At 40.2% G+C, this 18,264-nt stretch overlaps 1 protein-coding gene across 6 annotated transcripts in view; it reads right to left on the bottom strand.

The window, feature by feature from the left end:
• The window catches only part of CENPI (centromere protein I), a 68,684-nt gene that overhangs the window by 19,875 nt on the left and 30,545 nt on the right, over positions 1 to 18,264 (bottom strand). For all 6 annotated transcript variants that reach the window (XM_034949464.3, XM_008962750.4, XM_057301086.2 and 3 more), the window contains 7 exons: positions 18,136 to 18,256; positions 16,899 to 16,990; positions 14,656 to 14,773; positions 14,507 to 14,571; positions 5,538 to 5,632; positions 1,096 to 1,231; positions 15 to 139 (listed from right to left, as the gene is read on the bottom strand). In XM_034949464.3, the coding sequence (XP_034805355.1) occupies positions 15 to 139; positions 1,096 to 1,231; positions 5,538 to 5,632; positions 14,507 to 14,571; positions 14,656 to 14,773; positions 16,899 to 16,990; positions 18,136 to 18,256 (752 nt within the window). The remainder of the gene's footprint in view (positions 1 to 14; positions 140 to 1,095; positions 1,232 to 5,537; positions 5,633 to 14,506; positions 14,572 to 14,655; positions 14,774 to 16,898; positions 16,991 to 18,135; positions 18,257 to 18,264) is intronic.

Genomic DNA, 18,264 nt, shown 5'->3' with positions numbered 1-18,264 from the left:
AAAAGGCTTTGTACCTGTGCATAATAAAACACAGCTGGTTCAGGATGCTGGTATCCAGGCTGAGGAGTGCAGAATAGAAGATCCCAGGAGGAAACAATACCACTAATGGAAGGTTATAATTTATATATATGTCACACACCTTGGAGGAAGAATGATAACATCAGTATACAGAGTATTCCCCAGAACTCCTCAACTAAGTTCACCCAAAGAATCATCAGTATAAGATAAGCAATAACATAACATTAGCTTTGGACATGCCTGACTCCTAAATAAACAAGTAACTACAAGCTGGCTTAAAATACACTTCACCAAACATCAACCACACTATAGAGGATTATTTCCAGAAGGCCATTACTCAAATCTTTCATTTTTTGGGGGGAAAGGTCTTAAAGTTAGGGGGACAGGGTAGATTAAGGAAGTATTTCTTTATCCTTAAGTCCCATAATATTTACTTACCATGTGAGTTAGCTGTCAACCTAGAAAACAAAGGAGCATGCTTCTAAGCAAATGCATAACACAAGACAACTAGGTATTAGTAAAGAGAGGAAGCTGGGAAAAGTGAGACTATAATGGATACTTCATGGATAATATTAAATTGGTGCAAAAGTAACTGCAGTTTTTGCTATTGTTTTCAATGGCAAAAACTGCAATTACTTTTGCACCAACCTATAGTTCTGTCCAGGTCATATACTATAAAACAATAAAAGCGTACTAGGTAGCAAGAGAAGTAAGACAGTTGAAAGGTAGAAATGGAGATCTGAAGAAACAACAAGATATTTTTGGTTTCTGCCAGGAGTTGGGAATGGGATGAACAAAAATAATGCTAACAATAGACTTCTCTCTAGGGCCAGTATTAACACAGGTCAATGTAGTGGTACCTGGCCCTAAATAAAAGCAATTGTTTTTCCACTTTGTTTATGAAAGTCAGTTATTCTGGTGAGAAAATAATCATGAACTTCAAAATGTGAGGTTATTTTAATGATGCTAATAAGATCATAGCCCACCTTAATGGTTGTGCATGAAATTTAAATAATAAGCCAATAAAATGGATAGCCTTCACATAAATCCAAATGGGGAAAATGTAATGTGTACTACCTTCTCATAGAAATCCAAAATAAAGTGCAGCAAGAAAGTACTGTTGCTCTCCAAGCGCATTGCAGTAGTGGATAGCCACCCTACATAGTGGATCAGTTTAGACACAGAGTTCATGGATCCACCCAAAGTTGTCTCTCTGCAATAAGAAACCATAACATTCAGATACAGAGTAGCAATAGTGTTCACAATTTCCAAGCTAAAGCTGAATAATATAAAGCAAAATGTTGGTGAGGATTTTAAAAACTATCAGTGCTCCAACGTATAATTCACTTTTTAAAAAATCACAGTGATTAATCATAAAACTACACTTAGCCCTCCAGGGAACCATTAAGACGAATTCATAGAACATTCTAAGCAATCAGACTCTACTAGTAAATACCAGAGAAATAAAGTATTAAGCTCCAAGCAGATATGAAAATTCTCAAGTGAGATATATAAAAACCATTAAAAAATAGGTATTCCATTAAAAGTTAAGTGGAGAAAAAAAGTTCACATAAAAGTGACATGAAAAATTCAGGGCCGGGCAGAGTGGCTCACACCTGTAATTCCAGCACTTAGGGAGGCGAAGGTGTGGGGCTCTCTTGAATCCAGGAGTTTAAGACCATCCTGGGCAACATGGCAAAAGCCCGTCTTTACAAAAAATACAAAAATTAAGTGCGGTGGTGGCACATGCCTATAGTTCCAGCTACTCAAGACGCTGAGGTGGGAGGATCACTTGAGCCTGTGAGGCAAAGGTTGCAGTGAGCGAGAGTGCACCACCTCACTCTAGCCTGAGTGACAGAGCAAGACTGTTTCAAAAAAAAAAAAAAAAAATTCAGGCCAGGTGCAGTGGCTCACACCTGTAATCCCAGCACTTTGGGAGGCCAAGGCAGTCGGATCACTTGAGGTCAGGAGTTCGAGACCAGCCTGGCCAACATGGTGAAACCCTGTCTCTACTAAAAATACAAAAATTAGCCAGGTGTGATGGTGGGTGCCTATAATCCCAGCTGCTTGGGAAGCTGGGGCAGGAGAATTGCTTCAGGAGGTGGAGGTTGCAGTGAGCCAAGATCATGCCATTGCACTCCAGCCTGAGCAACAGAGCAAGACCCTGTCTCAAAAAAAAAAAAAAAAAAGAAAAAGAAAATATTCAGGATAAAATGTGAAAATGGACAAAATGATACAGTAAACTAGAAAAAATGAGAACTAATTTATCCCAACCAAATCAAAAGCGATTTAAAGGAATAAACATTAAAATGACTTCAGGAATCATTTCCTATACTGTTAGTAACACTGCAACACAGATTGAAGGAAACCTACAGTACACAAATCAAAACTCAGTTTTGCCTGAATTCCTGAGCTAAAATGCTGTTAAACATATTTTCACTTGAATTTGGCTGGGGGCAGTGGCTCACGCCTGTAATCCCAGCACTTTGGGAGGCTGAGGCAGGCGGATCACCTGAGGTCGAGAGTTTAAGACCAGCCTGGCCAACATGGTGAAACCCCATCTCTACTAAAAATACAAAAATTAGCCAGATGTGGTGGTGCACGCCTGTAATCCGTTACTTGGGAGGCTGAGGCAGGAGAATCCCTTGAACCCAGGAGGTGGAGGTTGCAATGAGCCAAGATCGTGCTATCGCACTTCAGCCTGGCCTGGGCGACAGAGTGAGACTCCATCTCAAAATATATATATGTATATATATTTTTTCACTTGAATTCAATTCAACCCTAAAAGGGAATTAGCAAAATTTTTGGCATCTTTTATTCTTCTAGCAAAAAACAGATCTGGCTATTTTATATTCTCCCTGGATCAATGAATGGAGACTCTTACAGCACCTATGGGTATTAGTTCAATCCATCCATCTACTCACCCCTGTCCTTCAATCCAATGTTAAATGGATTAGGAAAAGACTTACAAATTTGAATTCATAGCTTTGCCCTCCTATCTAGGTAGTCAACAATGGTTACGCATAAGGAAAAGAACATGTATAATCTTAGAGTTTCAGAGATGATGATGACTCTACTACTGCCCACCACCATGATACTTCAGTGCCAAGGCAATCAAGGAAGGATCAGGAGACCATTCAAATAGGCAAGCATCTACACATAGCCAGCTGGCTATTTGCAAAACTATATGCTTTTTTTTTTTTTTTTTTTGAGATGGAGTCTCACTCTGTTGCCCAGGCTGGAGTGCAGTGGCGCAATCTCAGCTCACTGCAATCTCCTCCCAGGTTCAAGCAATTCTCGTGCCTCAGCCTCCTGAGTAGCTGGGATTACAGGCGTGCACCACCACACCCAGCTAACTTTTGTATTTTTACTAGAGACAAGGTTTCACCATGTTGGCCAGGCTGGTCTGGAATTCCTGACCTCAAGTGATCCGCTGGCCTCAGCCTCTCAAAGTGCTGGGATTACAGGCATAACTGTATCTTAACTATGATTTTTGGTAGCACTTGGCAACTGTGTCTGAAATAATTTGAAACAAAGACGATTGCTCAGAACAGCCTCTTTTGAAGTGTTTCTCCACAAGACACTATCGGCATTTTGGATGAAACAATTCACTGTTCAGGACTGCCTCCTACTTCCCACCCACTGAAGCACATTGAGCATCCCCATCTCCCACATACTAAATGATGGTTGCAACCTCTTCCCAGTCACTGTGACAACCAGAAATGGCCCCCTTCGAGAACCACTGTTGAGTTTTCTACCCTTCTCTTTTTATGATAAATAACTACAATTTACTCCCTTTTTGACAGTGATATCGCATATGGTCACATGATAAAAATAGGGCATTATACCTATACTTACTTAATAAAAAGAATTATTTAAAACTTGAGCTATACTATATAATGCCAAATATTGATATGGCAAGCAAAATTATCCACATGTATCACCATTTATATAAGAATTTTAGGAAACAGAATTCCTTTTTAAATTGTCTGCCTTAACTTATGACACTAATAAAAGAGGAATCCGAAGATTTTTGAAAAGATAATACAGAAATTGTAAGGCAGCTATTTCAGGGGTATCAGAGACTTACACTGCAAGTTGGCCAAATATTATAGATGCAAACCTACTATTTTGTTAAATCTCCTGCTGATCCAGGGAATAGAGAACGAACAAATATGGGTCCAGGCTCAGCAGCCCACAGAAGGGAATGCAGGTTAGGGAGAACCACAAGTAAAAGAGAGGAATTTCAGACTGGATGTGGTGGCTCACGCCTGTGATCCCAATATTTTGGAAGGCCAAGGCAGGAGGATAGCTTGAGCCTAGAAGTTGAAGACCAACCTGGACAACACAGTGAGACCTTGTCTCTACAACAAATAAAAAAATTAGCCAAGCGTGGTGGTGCACGCTTGTGGTCAGAGCTACTCAGGGGCTGAGGTGGAAGGATTGCTTGAGCCTGGGAGGTCGAGGCTGCAGTGAGCAAAGACTGCGTCACTGTACTCCTGGGAGACAGAGCAAGACCCTGTCTCAATAAAAAAGGGGGGGGGCAGGTGGAGGTAATTTCAAACGTACTATTCTTAATGTAATTTAGGTAGAAGAGATTAAATGTTTAAGTGGAATTTCTTTATAATAGTGGTTCTTGGCCAGGCGCAGTGGCTCACACCTGTAATCCCAGCACTTTGGAAAGCTGAGGCGGGCAGATCACAAGGTCAAGAGATCGAGACCATCCTGGCCAGCATGGTGGAACCCCATCTCTACTAAATAAACCCCATCTCTACTTAGCTGGATATGGTGGCACATGCCTGTAATCCCAGCTGCTTGGGAGGCTGAGGCAGAAGAATCATTTGAAGCTGGGAGGTGGAGGTTGAGGTGAGCCAATATTGTGCCACTGCACTCCAGCCTGGGTGACAGAGTAAGACTGTCTCAAAAAATATATATATATGTAGGAGAAGGCAAAGATTTTAGGTAGAAAGAGTCAAAACAACCTGATTATGCAGTTCCTTGAAATTTAGTCTTTTACTTTTACTTTGAAGGTAAAGCACACATTTAACAATTTAGGGCTCTTATTTTAAACGCCAAAGTTAAGATAAATTAACACATATAACCAAAATACAGCACAGAAACATAAAAACAAAGTTGTACGCAAAATTACGTTAGAGATTTTTCTAGCCATCATGAAAATTGGCTTTAAATATAAGAATATAATTTATAAAATGAGTTAAACTGAATGGAAGTCAAAGTTGCAAATTCTAATCTCATCTCTCTAGTGTTTTGTTATATTAACTCTTGAAAGAAGTCATTTAGCAGATAAGGGTTGCTTTCTGATTTACACAATAGGAACTTAGAGAATTAGCCTTCCTTTCAGGATTGTGGGGGAAGAAGAGTGAAAAGTCACAAAAAAGTCTTCCAAAAAAGTACTACTAAGCATTTACATGAAAAAAATTGTTTCACGCCACACTATTAAACATATGCAAACATTTGTATACAGATCGTCTCTTGTGGAAGACCGTTAGATAACTCACAGAGGACTGTTTGTAACAGGTTTCATGTGAATGTCCATAGAAAGCCACAACAGCCAATTCTGCAATAGCTCTTTCAGACTCTGAAGAACACTACACTGAGGGGGACAAAATGAAAAAAGATTTCATGAAATCATTCAGACATAACAGTGTTCAGAACTAACAGAGGCTTAGAGATGAAAAGGACCATAGAGATGACCACATCCAATTTTGAACCCAACAGCTGCTTCTACACCATGATTAGTCTCCAGAAGACAGACGAATGCCAAGTACAAGTTTATTTTGCCATTTTCTCTACAAGAAACATACCTCAACAGGACTGCCTAACTTATCAGCCTAGAACAGACCTTTCTCTAAATTACATCAATTTATAACAACTATTACATCATCAAATAAAAACAGCATCTTTATCATCCCCCCTCAGAGAACTTTTGAAGTTGCTACAGATATGAATTTCTCTCCCTTTTTACCTTGTGGTCTACAATTACAATTTGCCACCTTTTTGATGGTCATAAAAATTTATCTTATCTTCTGTGACTTTGAAAAAAAAAGCAATTCTAGTCTTTCTTTTCTCAGGCCTTGCCTTGATTTCCCAAGCCTCAATCACATACAAAAACATACAATGATGGGCTGGGTGCGGTGGCTCACGCCTGTAATCCCAGCACTTTGGGAGGCCGAGGCGGGCGGATCAGAAGGTCAGCAGATCGAGACCATCCTGGCTAACGCGGTGAAACCCCGTCTCTACTAAAAATACAAAAAAAATTAGCCAGGCGTGGTGGCGGGCGCCTGTAGTCCCAGCTACTTGGGAGGCTGAGGCAGGAGAATGACGTGAACCCAGGAGAAGGAGCTTGCAGTGAGCCAAGATCGTGCCACTGCACTCCAGCCTGGGTGACAGAGTGAGACTCTTTCTCAAAAAAAAAAAAAAAAAAAAAAAAAAACCATACAATAATGACATAAATTCGTCCAGGGCATTTATGATGATAAACCGTAATATCTATAAATTTGAAAGCAATCCATACCATCCCAAAATCTAATACAGCAAACCTTTCTTAAAAATTCTTACTACATAATGGTCTACTAATTATTTGAGTGTTTCCAGTAATAGAGTGCTCACTGCTACTTCAGAGAACAGTTCAATTAATATACTTTTTGACAACTCACATTCAGGTTAGAAGTATGTTCTAGTTGAAAGCAACTCTGGAATCATCTAAGACAATAGTCTACTTTGGTGTCAACCAAGGAATTTTATCATTTGAAGATATTCAACATTACAATGTTATATTATCTTTTTTTAATATTTTATTTTTAATTTTTGTGGGTACACGGTAGGTATATACACTGTTATATTTAGAAAACAAAAATCTTGGCCAGGCGTGGTGGTTCATGCCTGTAATCCCAGCACTTTGGGAGGCCGAGAAGGGCAGATTACCTGAGGTCAGGAGTTCGAGATCAGCCTGGCCAGCATGGTGAAACCCCATCTCTACTAAAAATACAACAATTAGCCAGGCGTGGTGGCACGTGCCTGTAATCCCAGCTACTCGGGAGGCTGAAAGGCAGGAGAATTGCTTGAGCCCGGGAGGCGGAGTTTGCAGTGAGCCAAGATCATGCCACTGCACTACAGCCTGGCCGACAGAGCGAGACACTGTCTCAAAAAAAAAAAAAAAAAAAAAAAAAAAGGTCGGGCGTGGTGGCTCACGTCTGTAATCCCAGCACTTTGGGAGGCCGAGGCGGGTGGATCACCTGAGGTCAGGAGTTCGAGACAAGCCTGGCCAACATGGTGAAACCCCGCCTCTACTAAAACTAAAAAAAAAAAAAAAAAAAGTAGAAAACAAAAATCTTGGCCGTGCACAGTGGCTCACACCTGTAATCCTAGCACTTTGGGAGGCTGAGGTGGGCAGATCCCTTGAGTCCACGAGTTCGAGACAAGCCTGGGCAACATGGTAAAACCCTGCCTCTACTAAAAATATAAAAATTAGCCAAGCATGGTGGCACGTGCCTGTAGTCCCAGCTACTCAGGAGGCTGAGCCGGGAGGATCACTTGAGCTCAAGAAGCAGAGGTTGCAGTGAGCCAAGATCGCACCACTGCACACCAGCCTGAGCAACAGAATGAGATCCCATCTCAGGAAAAAAAAAAATCTTGGCTGGGCGTGGTGACTCACACCTGTAATCCCAGCACTTTGTGAGGCTGAGGCAGGCGGATCACAAGGTCAGGAGATCAAGACTATCCTGGCCAACATGGAGAAACCCCATCTCTACTGAAAATACAAAAATTAGCTGGGCATGTCTGTAATCCCAGCTACTCAGGAGGCTGAGGCAGGAGAATTGCTTGAACCAGGGAGTCACAGGTTGCAGTGAGCCGAGATCACGCCACTGGACTCCATCCTGGCGACAGAGTGAGACTCCGTATCAAAAAAAAAAAAAAAAATCTTTAATTCCCCACCTACCCTACCCCTGTCACCACATTAAAGAAAGGTATGAGGGGCCAGTTGCAGTGGCCCACACTTGTAATCCCAGAACTTCGGGAGGCCGAGGCGGGCGGATCACTTGAGGCCAGGAGTTCGAGACCAGCCTGGCCAACATGGTGAAACGCCATCTCTACTAAAAATACACAAAGTAGCCAGGCATGGTGGCAGGCACCTGTAATCTCAGCTACTCGGGAGGCTGAGGCAGGAGAATCACTTGAACCTGGGAGGCAGAGGTTGCAGTGAGCGGAGATCCTGCCATTGCACTCCAGCCTGGGCAACAAGAGCAAAACTCTATCTTTAAAAAAAAAAAAAAAAAGTATGAGGTTTTTATGTTCATGACGATAAGGGGACACAGGTTTTGTCTTTTTATTTTTTTGAGACAGGATCTCACTCCATCGCCCAAACTGGAGTGCAGTGGCATGATCTCAGCTCACTGCAACCTCTGCCTCCCAGGCTCAAGCGATTCTCTGGCTTCATCCTCTTTAGTAGCTGGGATTACAGGTGTGCGCTACTACCACCCGGCTAATTTTTGTATTTTTAGTAGAGACGGGGTTTCACCATGTTGGCCAGGCTGGTCTCGAACTCTTGACCTCAAATGATCCACCCGCCTCGGTCTCCCAAATTACTGGGATTACAGGCATAAGCCACCACCCTACGGCCAGTTTTCTCTTTTTAAAAACAAAGTTGAGCCAGGCGCAGTGGCTCACGCCTGTAATCCCAAGCACTTTGGAAGGCCAAGGCGGTCTGATAATGATGTCAGGAGATTGAGACCATCCTGGCTAACATGGTGAAACCCCGTCTCTACTAAAAATACCAAAAAAATTAGCCAGGCGTGGTGGCACGCGCCTGTACTCCCAGCTACTTGGGAGGCTGAGACAGGAGAATTGCTTCAACCCGGGAGGCGGAGGTTGCAATGAGCCGAGATCGCGCCACTGCACTCCAGCCTGGCAACACAGCAAGACTCCGTCTAAAAAAAAAAAAAAAAAAAGAAAGAAAAAACACAAACAAACAAGGTTGAGAAACACAGCTCTACCCTACACGTGAACCTTTTCTACATAAATATCCTGAATAGACAGCCATTAAACCTCTGCCTGACCTACTCCACTGTCAAGAAGTATATCACCTCTGAAAGTCCTTTATTCCGTCATGAGTCTGCTCTACCTGTTACGATATACTGCCCTATATCTACCTCTGTTTCTTGAAGCCACACAGAGATCTCCTTTCATGTAACAATCCTTCAAATATTGGAAGGGAACCAGAAAATCTTAGCCTTTTTTCCTCCAGGCAAAATATCCCTAGTTCATTTACTATCTCAAGTTGGAAAGCTTCAAGTCATCTTGCATCCTTTACACTTTATCTTCAGTCACCATATTCTATCAATGTTTTTTCCTTCAAAATGTCTTACTTATTCATTTCCTTCCCAATCCCACTGTAACTGTGAAGACCAGGCCTTCATACCTTTGAGGTCATTTTATCCTCCTAGCTAGTCTCCCTTATTCTAGTATCATCTCCCAAACCCCAATTCTTTTCCCATGGCTGCTAGACTCTTGTTATTTAAGCACTCCATCCACTGCATCCTCCTTTCCAAGAACTTGCAGTGAACATCCCATTAGCTAAGGAACAGCACCTTACTTTTCACCCAGTAATCTCACTCCTATAAATGTACGCCAAGGGAAGAGTTTAAGAAAAAAATCTATATCATGAAGATGCTCGAGACTGTTATCTATTCCGACAAAAGAAACAAATTAGAAATAAATAATAGAGGCCAGGTATAGTGGCTCGCGCCTGTAATCCCAACATTTAGGGAGGCTGAGGTGAAAGGATCATTTGAAGCCAGAAGTTCGAGACCAGCCTGGGCAACATAGCGAGACCTTGTCTCTACAAAAACTTTAAAAATTAGCCAGGTTTGGTGGCACATGCCTGTAGTCTCAGCTACTTGGGAGGCTGAGGTGGGAGAATCCCTTGAGACCAGGAGTTCAAGGTTACAGTGAGCTATGACCATGCTACTGCGCTCCAGCCTGGGCAACAGAACAAGATCCTGTCTCTAAAAAAAGAGAGAGAAATAATAATAAATTATTAAATAAATTATGGTACTAAGGACTACAGTGTCACTATTAACATTATGTCGACTATGTGGAAACATGAAAATTATTATGCAATGTTAATTACGTATTCTGATTTTTTATGTCCACTATGTTTGCAACTCTATGGAAAATGATAAATCAATAAGGACAGATATTGAAAAATTAACACTCTAAAACAAATATAACAACATTAGTGTGGATTTGTGGGGCCTTTCCCATGCAAAATTCTTTGGTGAAAATAAGTTGTTTGCTGATAGGCATAACTGACCAGGCCCAAACAAAACGCACTGAAAATGTGAAAATATTTTAATAGACTTTAAAAATACTATTCATTTATTAGACTAAGCTGGGTAATCAAGCTATACAATAACAAGGCAATAACTAGTTACTACAGGCCTCGGAAACTAACGTTTAGCTAATTCTACCATATTTCGCATTCCTGTTATCCTTAGTCACCTCCCAATATGTAAGCCCCTTTAGTCACTTATTCTTCCTTGTCTCTATGCTTCTTGTCCTCTTTCATTGATCCTATCCTTTCCAAATCTCTCAACTGCAGTATCCAGAACCTCTGTTCTGTGGTAACCTAAACATACACCTTCATATTCTACAAAGTATGCTTTCTCTGTCTTCTTACCTTAATCATATCCTAGCTCTCCTTCACCACCAAACCAGGACACTGTTTCCTCTGAATACATTTCCATATCTATCCCACCTTAACAACTAGAAGTAAGCAGTGTCCTATACTAAGCTTCCCACTGCTAATGTGGAACAGAATATAAGCCCCTTCTTTGAGAAGGTAAATATAAAATCAGAAATAAATCCTACTTTAAGAAGGAAATCAGATTTAATTTAAAAGATAATATACAGGTCGGGCACAGTGGCTCATGCCTATAATCCCAGCACTCTGGTAGGCCAAGGCAGGTGGATCACCTGAGGTCAGGAGTTCGTGACCAGCCTGGCCAACATGGTGAAACCCCGTCTCTACTAAAAAATACAAAACATTAGCCGAGTGTGGTGGTGGGCGCCTGTAATCCCAGCTACTGGGGAGGCTGAGGCAAGAGAATCGCTTGAACCCGCTAGGCGGAGGTTGCAGTAAGCCAAGATCACGCCACTGCACTCCAGCCTGGGTGACAGAGCGAGACTCCATCTAAGAAAAAAAAACCATAATATACAAAAATCAAATGGATCTTCTATTTAATCAAGTGCCATGGAAAAAAATTGCCTTAAGATTGTTTACAAATAATTTGTGAGCTACAGAAAGAACCTCATTAGTCAAGCTACTGCTAAAAGCTGAATTTGTTAGGCTAAATATTTGATTGCATTTTGCTACAGACAGTTTTTCTCATGAGTCTGACTATCCCTTGCTTTTCTGAACACAACACAAAAGGTATCTTCAACCCTATTTCCAAACCATTATTCCTCCTTCCTTGTGTAAAAAACCCTTTCTCCTTTGTTCATACTATCCAGCTACACTACCCTCTATTTTTTTATCTTCTCATATCTCTGCTATCACTTGGAATCTTATCCAGATTCACTGAGGACCTTAGAACTCTGCATCATGTCCTGCCATCAATACCTCAGTTACACCAGTGTCCATGCAAATTATCCCAACATTTCAGCTTCACAGTTCCTTGACTTTGAATCAAATAACCTTCACCTTCACTCCACCTTAGTTACCCACTCCCACAGCCACACACTAGATTCTGTCATAACCTGAACTGAACCACACCAAAATCTATTATTTTTTTCTTTGTTATAACTTCCTATTCCAGCTTTCTCACAGACTCAACTCCAACTATAGCTACTCGTTTTTCAACATCAGAGATATTCAATCCCTTAATTCCTTTTTTAAATTAAAAAAAATTTTTTTTTTGAGATAGAATCTTGTTCTGTTGCCCAGACTGGAGTGCAGTGGTGCAACCTCGGCTCACTACAACCTCCACCTCCCGGGTTCAAGCGATTCTCCTGCCTCAGCCTCCTGAGTAGTTGGAATTATGGGCACGCCTGGCTAATTTTTGTATTTTTAGTAGAGATGGGGTTTCACCACGTTGCCCAGGCTGGTCTCGAACTCCTGACCTCAAGTGATCCGCCCACCTCAGCCTCCCAAAGTGCTGGGATTACAGGCATGAGCCACCGCACCCAGCCAATTCCTTAATTTTTAACCTCCTTTTTCAGGTTTATCAGCCTTCTCCTGGCCTTATTTTCCTATCTAGACTAGACCACACAGCTGATCACAACTCTCTTGTACTCCATTCAACCAGCAAAACCCAAACTGATTCAATCTCATAATTTGCTTTCTCTTCTCCAACATCTAAGTGGAAGAAAACACAACTGCAAAGATTGGCATCATTCCAAATTGATGATCGCCAACTTTTGCTGGGCCCTTAATGACGCTCAATAATCCTTTTACTTGTCTTTAACCAGCTCTTTTTTTCTCCCTGGCTGTCCTAAGCAGCTAACACCCTCCTGGAGTGTCCTACTTAATTCTATTCTCTAAATCATGCTTCTTATTTTGAGAAATTTAACATTCTTAGGCACAAAGTACTTTAATGTCTTGCCCTTTCTTCTAACTTTACAAATAAATCTATATATCCACCTATCCATGCATCCTCTCCCCAGTCTTAGAGGATAAATGGTGCCTCCCAATTCCTAACCACCCATTCAAGTAAATCTCACTACCTAGTTTTAACCCAATACCTTCATATTTCTTCTGGAATCTTGTACCATCAATTATTCCCAATCTTTTCTCCATTTTCAACTTCTCCTCTTTTCCACTGGCTCCTTCGACTCCATCTATAAACACACTCACGTTTCTCTCATTTTAAAGGCAAAACAAACAAACAAACAACTTCCCCTGGTTGCCAGTCCCCCTACAGCTCTCTCTACAACTTTTTATTGGTCAAACATTTTGAAACATATTCTATACTCATTGTCTTGACTTGACTTTTCACTCACTCCTCAACCCACACAATCTGACTTCTACCTCCCCTGAATATATTTCCATATTCCACCTTAACAACTAGAAGTTGTTCCACTGGAACTACTCACAAAGGAAGCCAAAACCTCTGTATTGTCAATTCTAAAAGAAACGTTTCTTGTCCGTATCCTTCTGAACCTTCCTGGGATACTTGGCAACATCATTCCTTCATTCTTTATTGATATCCTATATTCCCTTTGTTTCCTTGGAACTATTATTCTCCTGGTTATTTTTATACTTCTGGCAATTTCTTAAGATTCCTTTAGACTGTCCTCCTTCTTGGCCTGAGAATTAAATACTGTGCATTCCCGAGTTCTGTTTTTAGCTTGCTGTCTGTTCCCTTCCTTCCTTCCTTCCTCTCCCCACCCCTCTCATTCTCAAATATATGTGTCTGAATGTGTATATGCATATTAGGTTGAACCACAGCAAACTGCCAATCATTAACCATCTCTGACGTACAAAAAATAGCAATTTCCTATGGTCCAGCCTAATGTTTAAACAGCTCTTTAGCGTGGAAGAATAAGAGAAGAAACAAAGAATAACCCAATTAGAAGATTGAGACAGAATTGCAAAAAAAAAAAAAAATTCAAACTGAAGTCTCTGAAAATTTATTAGCTGGGAGAATTGGTGTGGATGTCATGTGAATGATGATATTGGTCAGGATGTAAAAGTTACAATTAGCATAAATAGACCTCAAATCCAAGTTAATATGATAGGTAATTAATCAAGTGCCATTCAATTACGACAAACGCTAACCAGGACAACATGTTTCCTGTCAATGTGGCCAACAGTAAGTGATTTAAGGTTAAAAAAAAAAGTTATAAAAGAAACATTACTTAATTGCCCCTCTTTTAGAATAGGAATAACCATTCTATAAGAAAGTGGCTCTCAAACTCATTCAGGTAGAACTTCTGGAAGCCATATTGGTCTTCTTGGAGACCACCCCAAAATAGTAACATATTATATATAAGGTTGGAACAATTTTACTAGCAGAAAACGACTATTACTATAAATATAAAATATGAATGTCACAGGGAGTTTTGTTTGCTTTGGTCACTACTATATTCCCAGTGTCAAGAAGGGTATATAGTAGGTGCTCAAAAAATATTTGTGAAATGAATAAATGTATCTACAAAAATATAAACCACAACAATCAAACTAAGTATTTCTCAGTTTGTTTGTTTTTATTAATATGCATCTGCCACTTGTTCGTTCACTATGTCATTTGCTACAAGTGGAAACAGGTCAGGAAAACTGTATGCAACACAGCCTTAAAAAAGGAACATTCTATGCATTAACTTTGAGTTGAGTGATGCAGTACCTCAAAGCCCAGGTCCAAGAAAATCCTGTTATAAAACCATTGCTGTAATATCAGTTTGGAATTGTGTACCACTAGCAATAGAATAATACATCCTATTGAATCTAAGCAAGACAAGTTTTTGTTACCTTGAAATAAATGGTTGATGTAAAGAAGAGCTGCGCTAGATGGTCAAAAAGAAGTGGTTTCACCTCTAGGAATAAAAAAAAAGATTATTCAAAATCCTTTCAATCATAGTATGTTGAATCAAATGACTCCAAATTTTCATGATACATACCAGAGAAGCTACTAAAAGGAATCCAGCTCACAAGCTGAAGGAACTGTGACCGACAACAAAGGCCATCCCAGAGAGGAAGGCTCTTATACAGGAATGCTTCACAGGAATAAAACCCCTCCTGTAACACAAGTGAATAGTAAATTCTTATATGGAACTCTTCAGTCATAAAATTATGCTCTAAACAACCAGTTTATTTTGTGCTATAGTTGCTTCACTCTTAGACTAATTTTTTGTCATGAATATAATAAAAGCCTTAGGTTAGGTGCCAGACTTCCTCAGAAAAAGGATGAGATGATTAGTATTTGCATACATTACCATCTTTATCAATACAGTTCTCAAATACCATAAAACTTCATCAGTTGGAAAGAAAGTTAAAAGTTATAGAATATTTTTTAAAAAATAAGATTTATTATCTTGGGGTACATGCAGTAATTTGAATATTGTATAAAATGTATACAATATTATGTAATAGGGCTAGAATTTCATTAGAGGCCATAGACCAAATCCCAACTCTGAGCAGCTCCATCTTTAGAGGCTCAAATGTCTAGGTTGCTTATATTTCCACCAGAGTGAGGATCTGGGACTTCCCTTTTTTCCATTGTCACCTAAGCTTTTCACAGTGACATGCACCAGGACTCTATCCTAAGACCTTCTTTTCATGACATGAATCCTCTGGACAATCTCATCCATATCATAGCTAAAACCACTTTTAACATGAGGGGTCCTAAATCTGTATCTCTAGCTCAAATCTCATTCCTGAGCTCTAGACTCATTATTTTACTGCGTACTGGATATGACCGCTTTGATGTCCCATTAGGCATCTCTTAAGTGAAACATCTTTCCTTCCAAGACTGCTCCTCCTATGTTTCTTTTCTCAGTGAATGCCATCCATCTTCCCAAGTAGGAAACATAAACGTCAACCTAAATTGCTATCCTCACTACCATCTCTGCACCCAGCTTCCAATTAAATGGTTTCACACCAAATCCCTAAAACTTGGGCTGGGTGTGATGGCTCACACCTATAATCTCAGCACTTTGGGAAGCCAAGGCAGAAGGAATGCTTAAGCCCAGGAGTTTGAGACCAGCCTGGGCAACGTGGTAAATCCCCATTTTTACAAAAAAATACAAAAAACAAACACACAAACAAAAAAATAGCCAGGAGTGGTGGTGCACACCTGTAGTCCTAGCTACTAACTAGACTGAGCAGGGAGGATCAATTGAGCCCAGGAGGTCAAGGCTGCAGTAAGCCATGATTGTGCCAGTACACTCCAGCCTGGGCAACAGAGCAAGACCTTGTCTAAAAAAAAAACAAAGAATTATTCCACAAACATTTATCAATCAAGCTGAACATCTATACATGAAGAAAAGTTAGACATGGTTTCTGCCTGCTGGGAGCTCATAATGTGTGGAAAAATGGATGCTAAAAATGTCACGATAGAGGTAAGCACAGGGAGCCATGGGAGCACATAGAACAAGGAGCTAACCCACACTGGGCAATAAGTGAAGGCTTCTTGATGGTGCTGATACCCAAGCTGCAGCTTAAAATACAACTCAGGGTTACCCAAACCAAATAGTCCATTGGCTGGAACATATTTGATGCTCAAAAAATGTTTGTTGATTGTAAGAATATAAGTAGTGACCCTATGAAATTTACATTACTGGCTAATTCAGTTAACTGAATACATTTAATTACATCTTCAGTTTGTTCTCTTAAATTACAGGCTTTTCCCTTTTATTTGCATAATATAACATATTCTTTCTTCAAATCTAACAGTGCAAAGATAAAACTCGGCTTTATCTATAATGAGCTTCAAACTGAACAAATATTATTTACAAAAGATGTCAGGTACTAAAAAAAAGGGTTTTTTGTTGTTGTTGTTTTTGAGACAGGATCTCACTCTGTAACCCAGGCTGCAGTGCAGTGGCACAATTACGGCTCACTGCAGCCTTGACCTCCTGAGCTCAAGTGATCCTCCTACCTCATCCTCCTGAGTAGCTGGGACTACAGATGCATGCCACCGTGCCTGGCTAATTTTTGTATTCTTTGTAGAGATGGGGTTTTGCTGTGTTGCCCAAGCTGGTCTTGAACTCCTGGGCTCAAGTGATCCACCCGCCTTGGCCTCCAAAGTGCTGAGATTACAGGTGTGAGCCACCGCAGCCGGGCAAGAAAAGGTTTTCAATGGATATCTAAATAAATTTTAGTAAAGAGTGGTGGAGAGTAGAAGAAGCAAGTGAAATCTTACTTGTAAGAAGCACTCTGCCCTGATGATGGTATCCAGGAAGTTGGTAAATTCTTTTCCATGTTCATAATTATTCACCTTGTACCAAATACATTCTAGAGCAGAAACAGTAAATATAAGCATCTAGTTGTACCACAATAAAAAAGTGCACAAAACATAATTATCACTAAAGTGACAAGTGACAAAGTAAAAAAGCCATAAGTCTCATACATCCTAGCTAACTCATGATGTAGACTGGAACAGTCACATGGAGATGATAGTGAGATATTCCTCAACAACTTGGTAATATAGGGAAAAGCTTATAGTGTAAATATAGGGAAAAGCTTATAGAAATGGAGAGAATTCACATATAATGAATATGATAAGCTTTATATCACATAGCAATCCAAGAAAGTATAAACATCTGAATTGAAAGTTTTAGAATACCCTAAACTTCAATTAGAGTATGCTGGGTATAATGTAAGAGTGATACAAATTTAGTACGTGGAAATCTAATAAACTATATCATATTCTGTTTAAAAGATTCAGAGAAGAAGAAGAAGAATTGGCCTGGAACCAACTAAAAGCAACTTTAACCACCAGAAGAATCAGGAGTTGCTTATCCAGTATCCAGTAAAGAAACACTCAAATTTGGTCAAAAGAAATATTATCTCTAGAGAAATATACCCGCCCCTCCCCACCGACCCCCACCATTGGAGGAATGAAATGCTCAGGCTTTACTATGGCTTGGATGAAAGACTTCTCACTGCCCTTTCCTTTAATTCTATAATTAAGAAATCTTCTAATGACAAATTTGGCTCCCATATATGCTGATAGCAGAGGGGATATTCTAGTTGGCAGATATGAGCATTTTGCTTACCAGAAATAATTAATTTTATAATAAGCTGACATTCTGGCTTGTACATTTGTCTCTTCTGAGTTTTGTTACCATTAACAGGATGATTCTGGGGCCCTAACAGCAAGTTTCTGAACATACAAAGATGAAGAATCCTTGGATTGTGATAGTCATCAAAGTGGAGCCACCCAGTGAGTTTTGGTGGCCATCCAGCAGTGTTTCCTTAACAAAATCCCTCTACCTTCTTACTGCCTTAAAATTACAACAGAAACATTCATGCTCTAAATATATGATTACCACAGACATAATTACAGCATATGAAGGCTCCTGCTGTCTAGAATTTGGCACCCTTATAAAAGAAACCCATTTGTTAACTATCTTGGTCCATCCTCACTCAATTCTTACCTTCTTGTAATGTTTGACTCAACCAGTAATAAAACCTCAGCAAGACTGGCTCATCTCTGACACAGTTAATATAGTGAAGCAGCAGAGAGTTGTTTAGCACTGAGCCCATCTGAGAAGGCAGCTGCAATG

The sequence above is a fragment of the Pan paniscus genome, chromosome X (genome assembly GCF_029289425.2).
Source record: "Pan paniscus chromosome X, NHGRI_mPanPan1-v2.0_pri, whole genome shotgun sequence".
Lineage (NCBI taxonomy): Eukaryota > Metazoa > Chordata > Mammalia > Primates > Hominidae > Pan > Pan paniscus.
The sequence above is the reverse complement of the archived record's forward strand: the minus strand, read 5'-3'. Positions and strand labels throughout refer to the sequence as shown.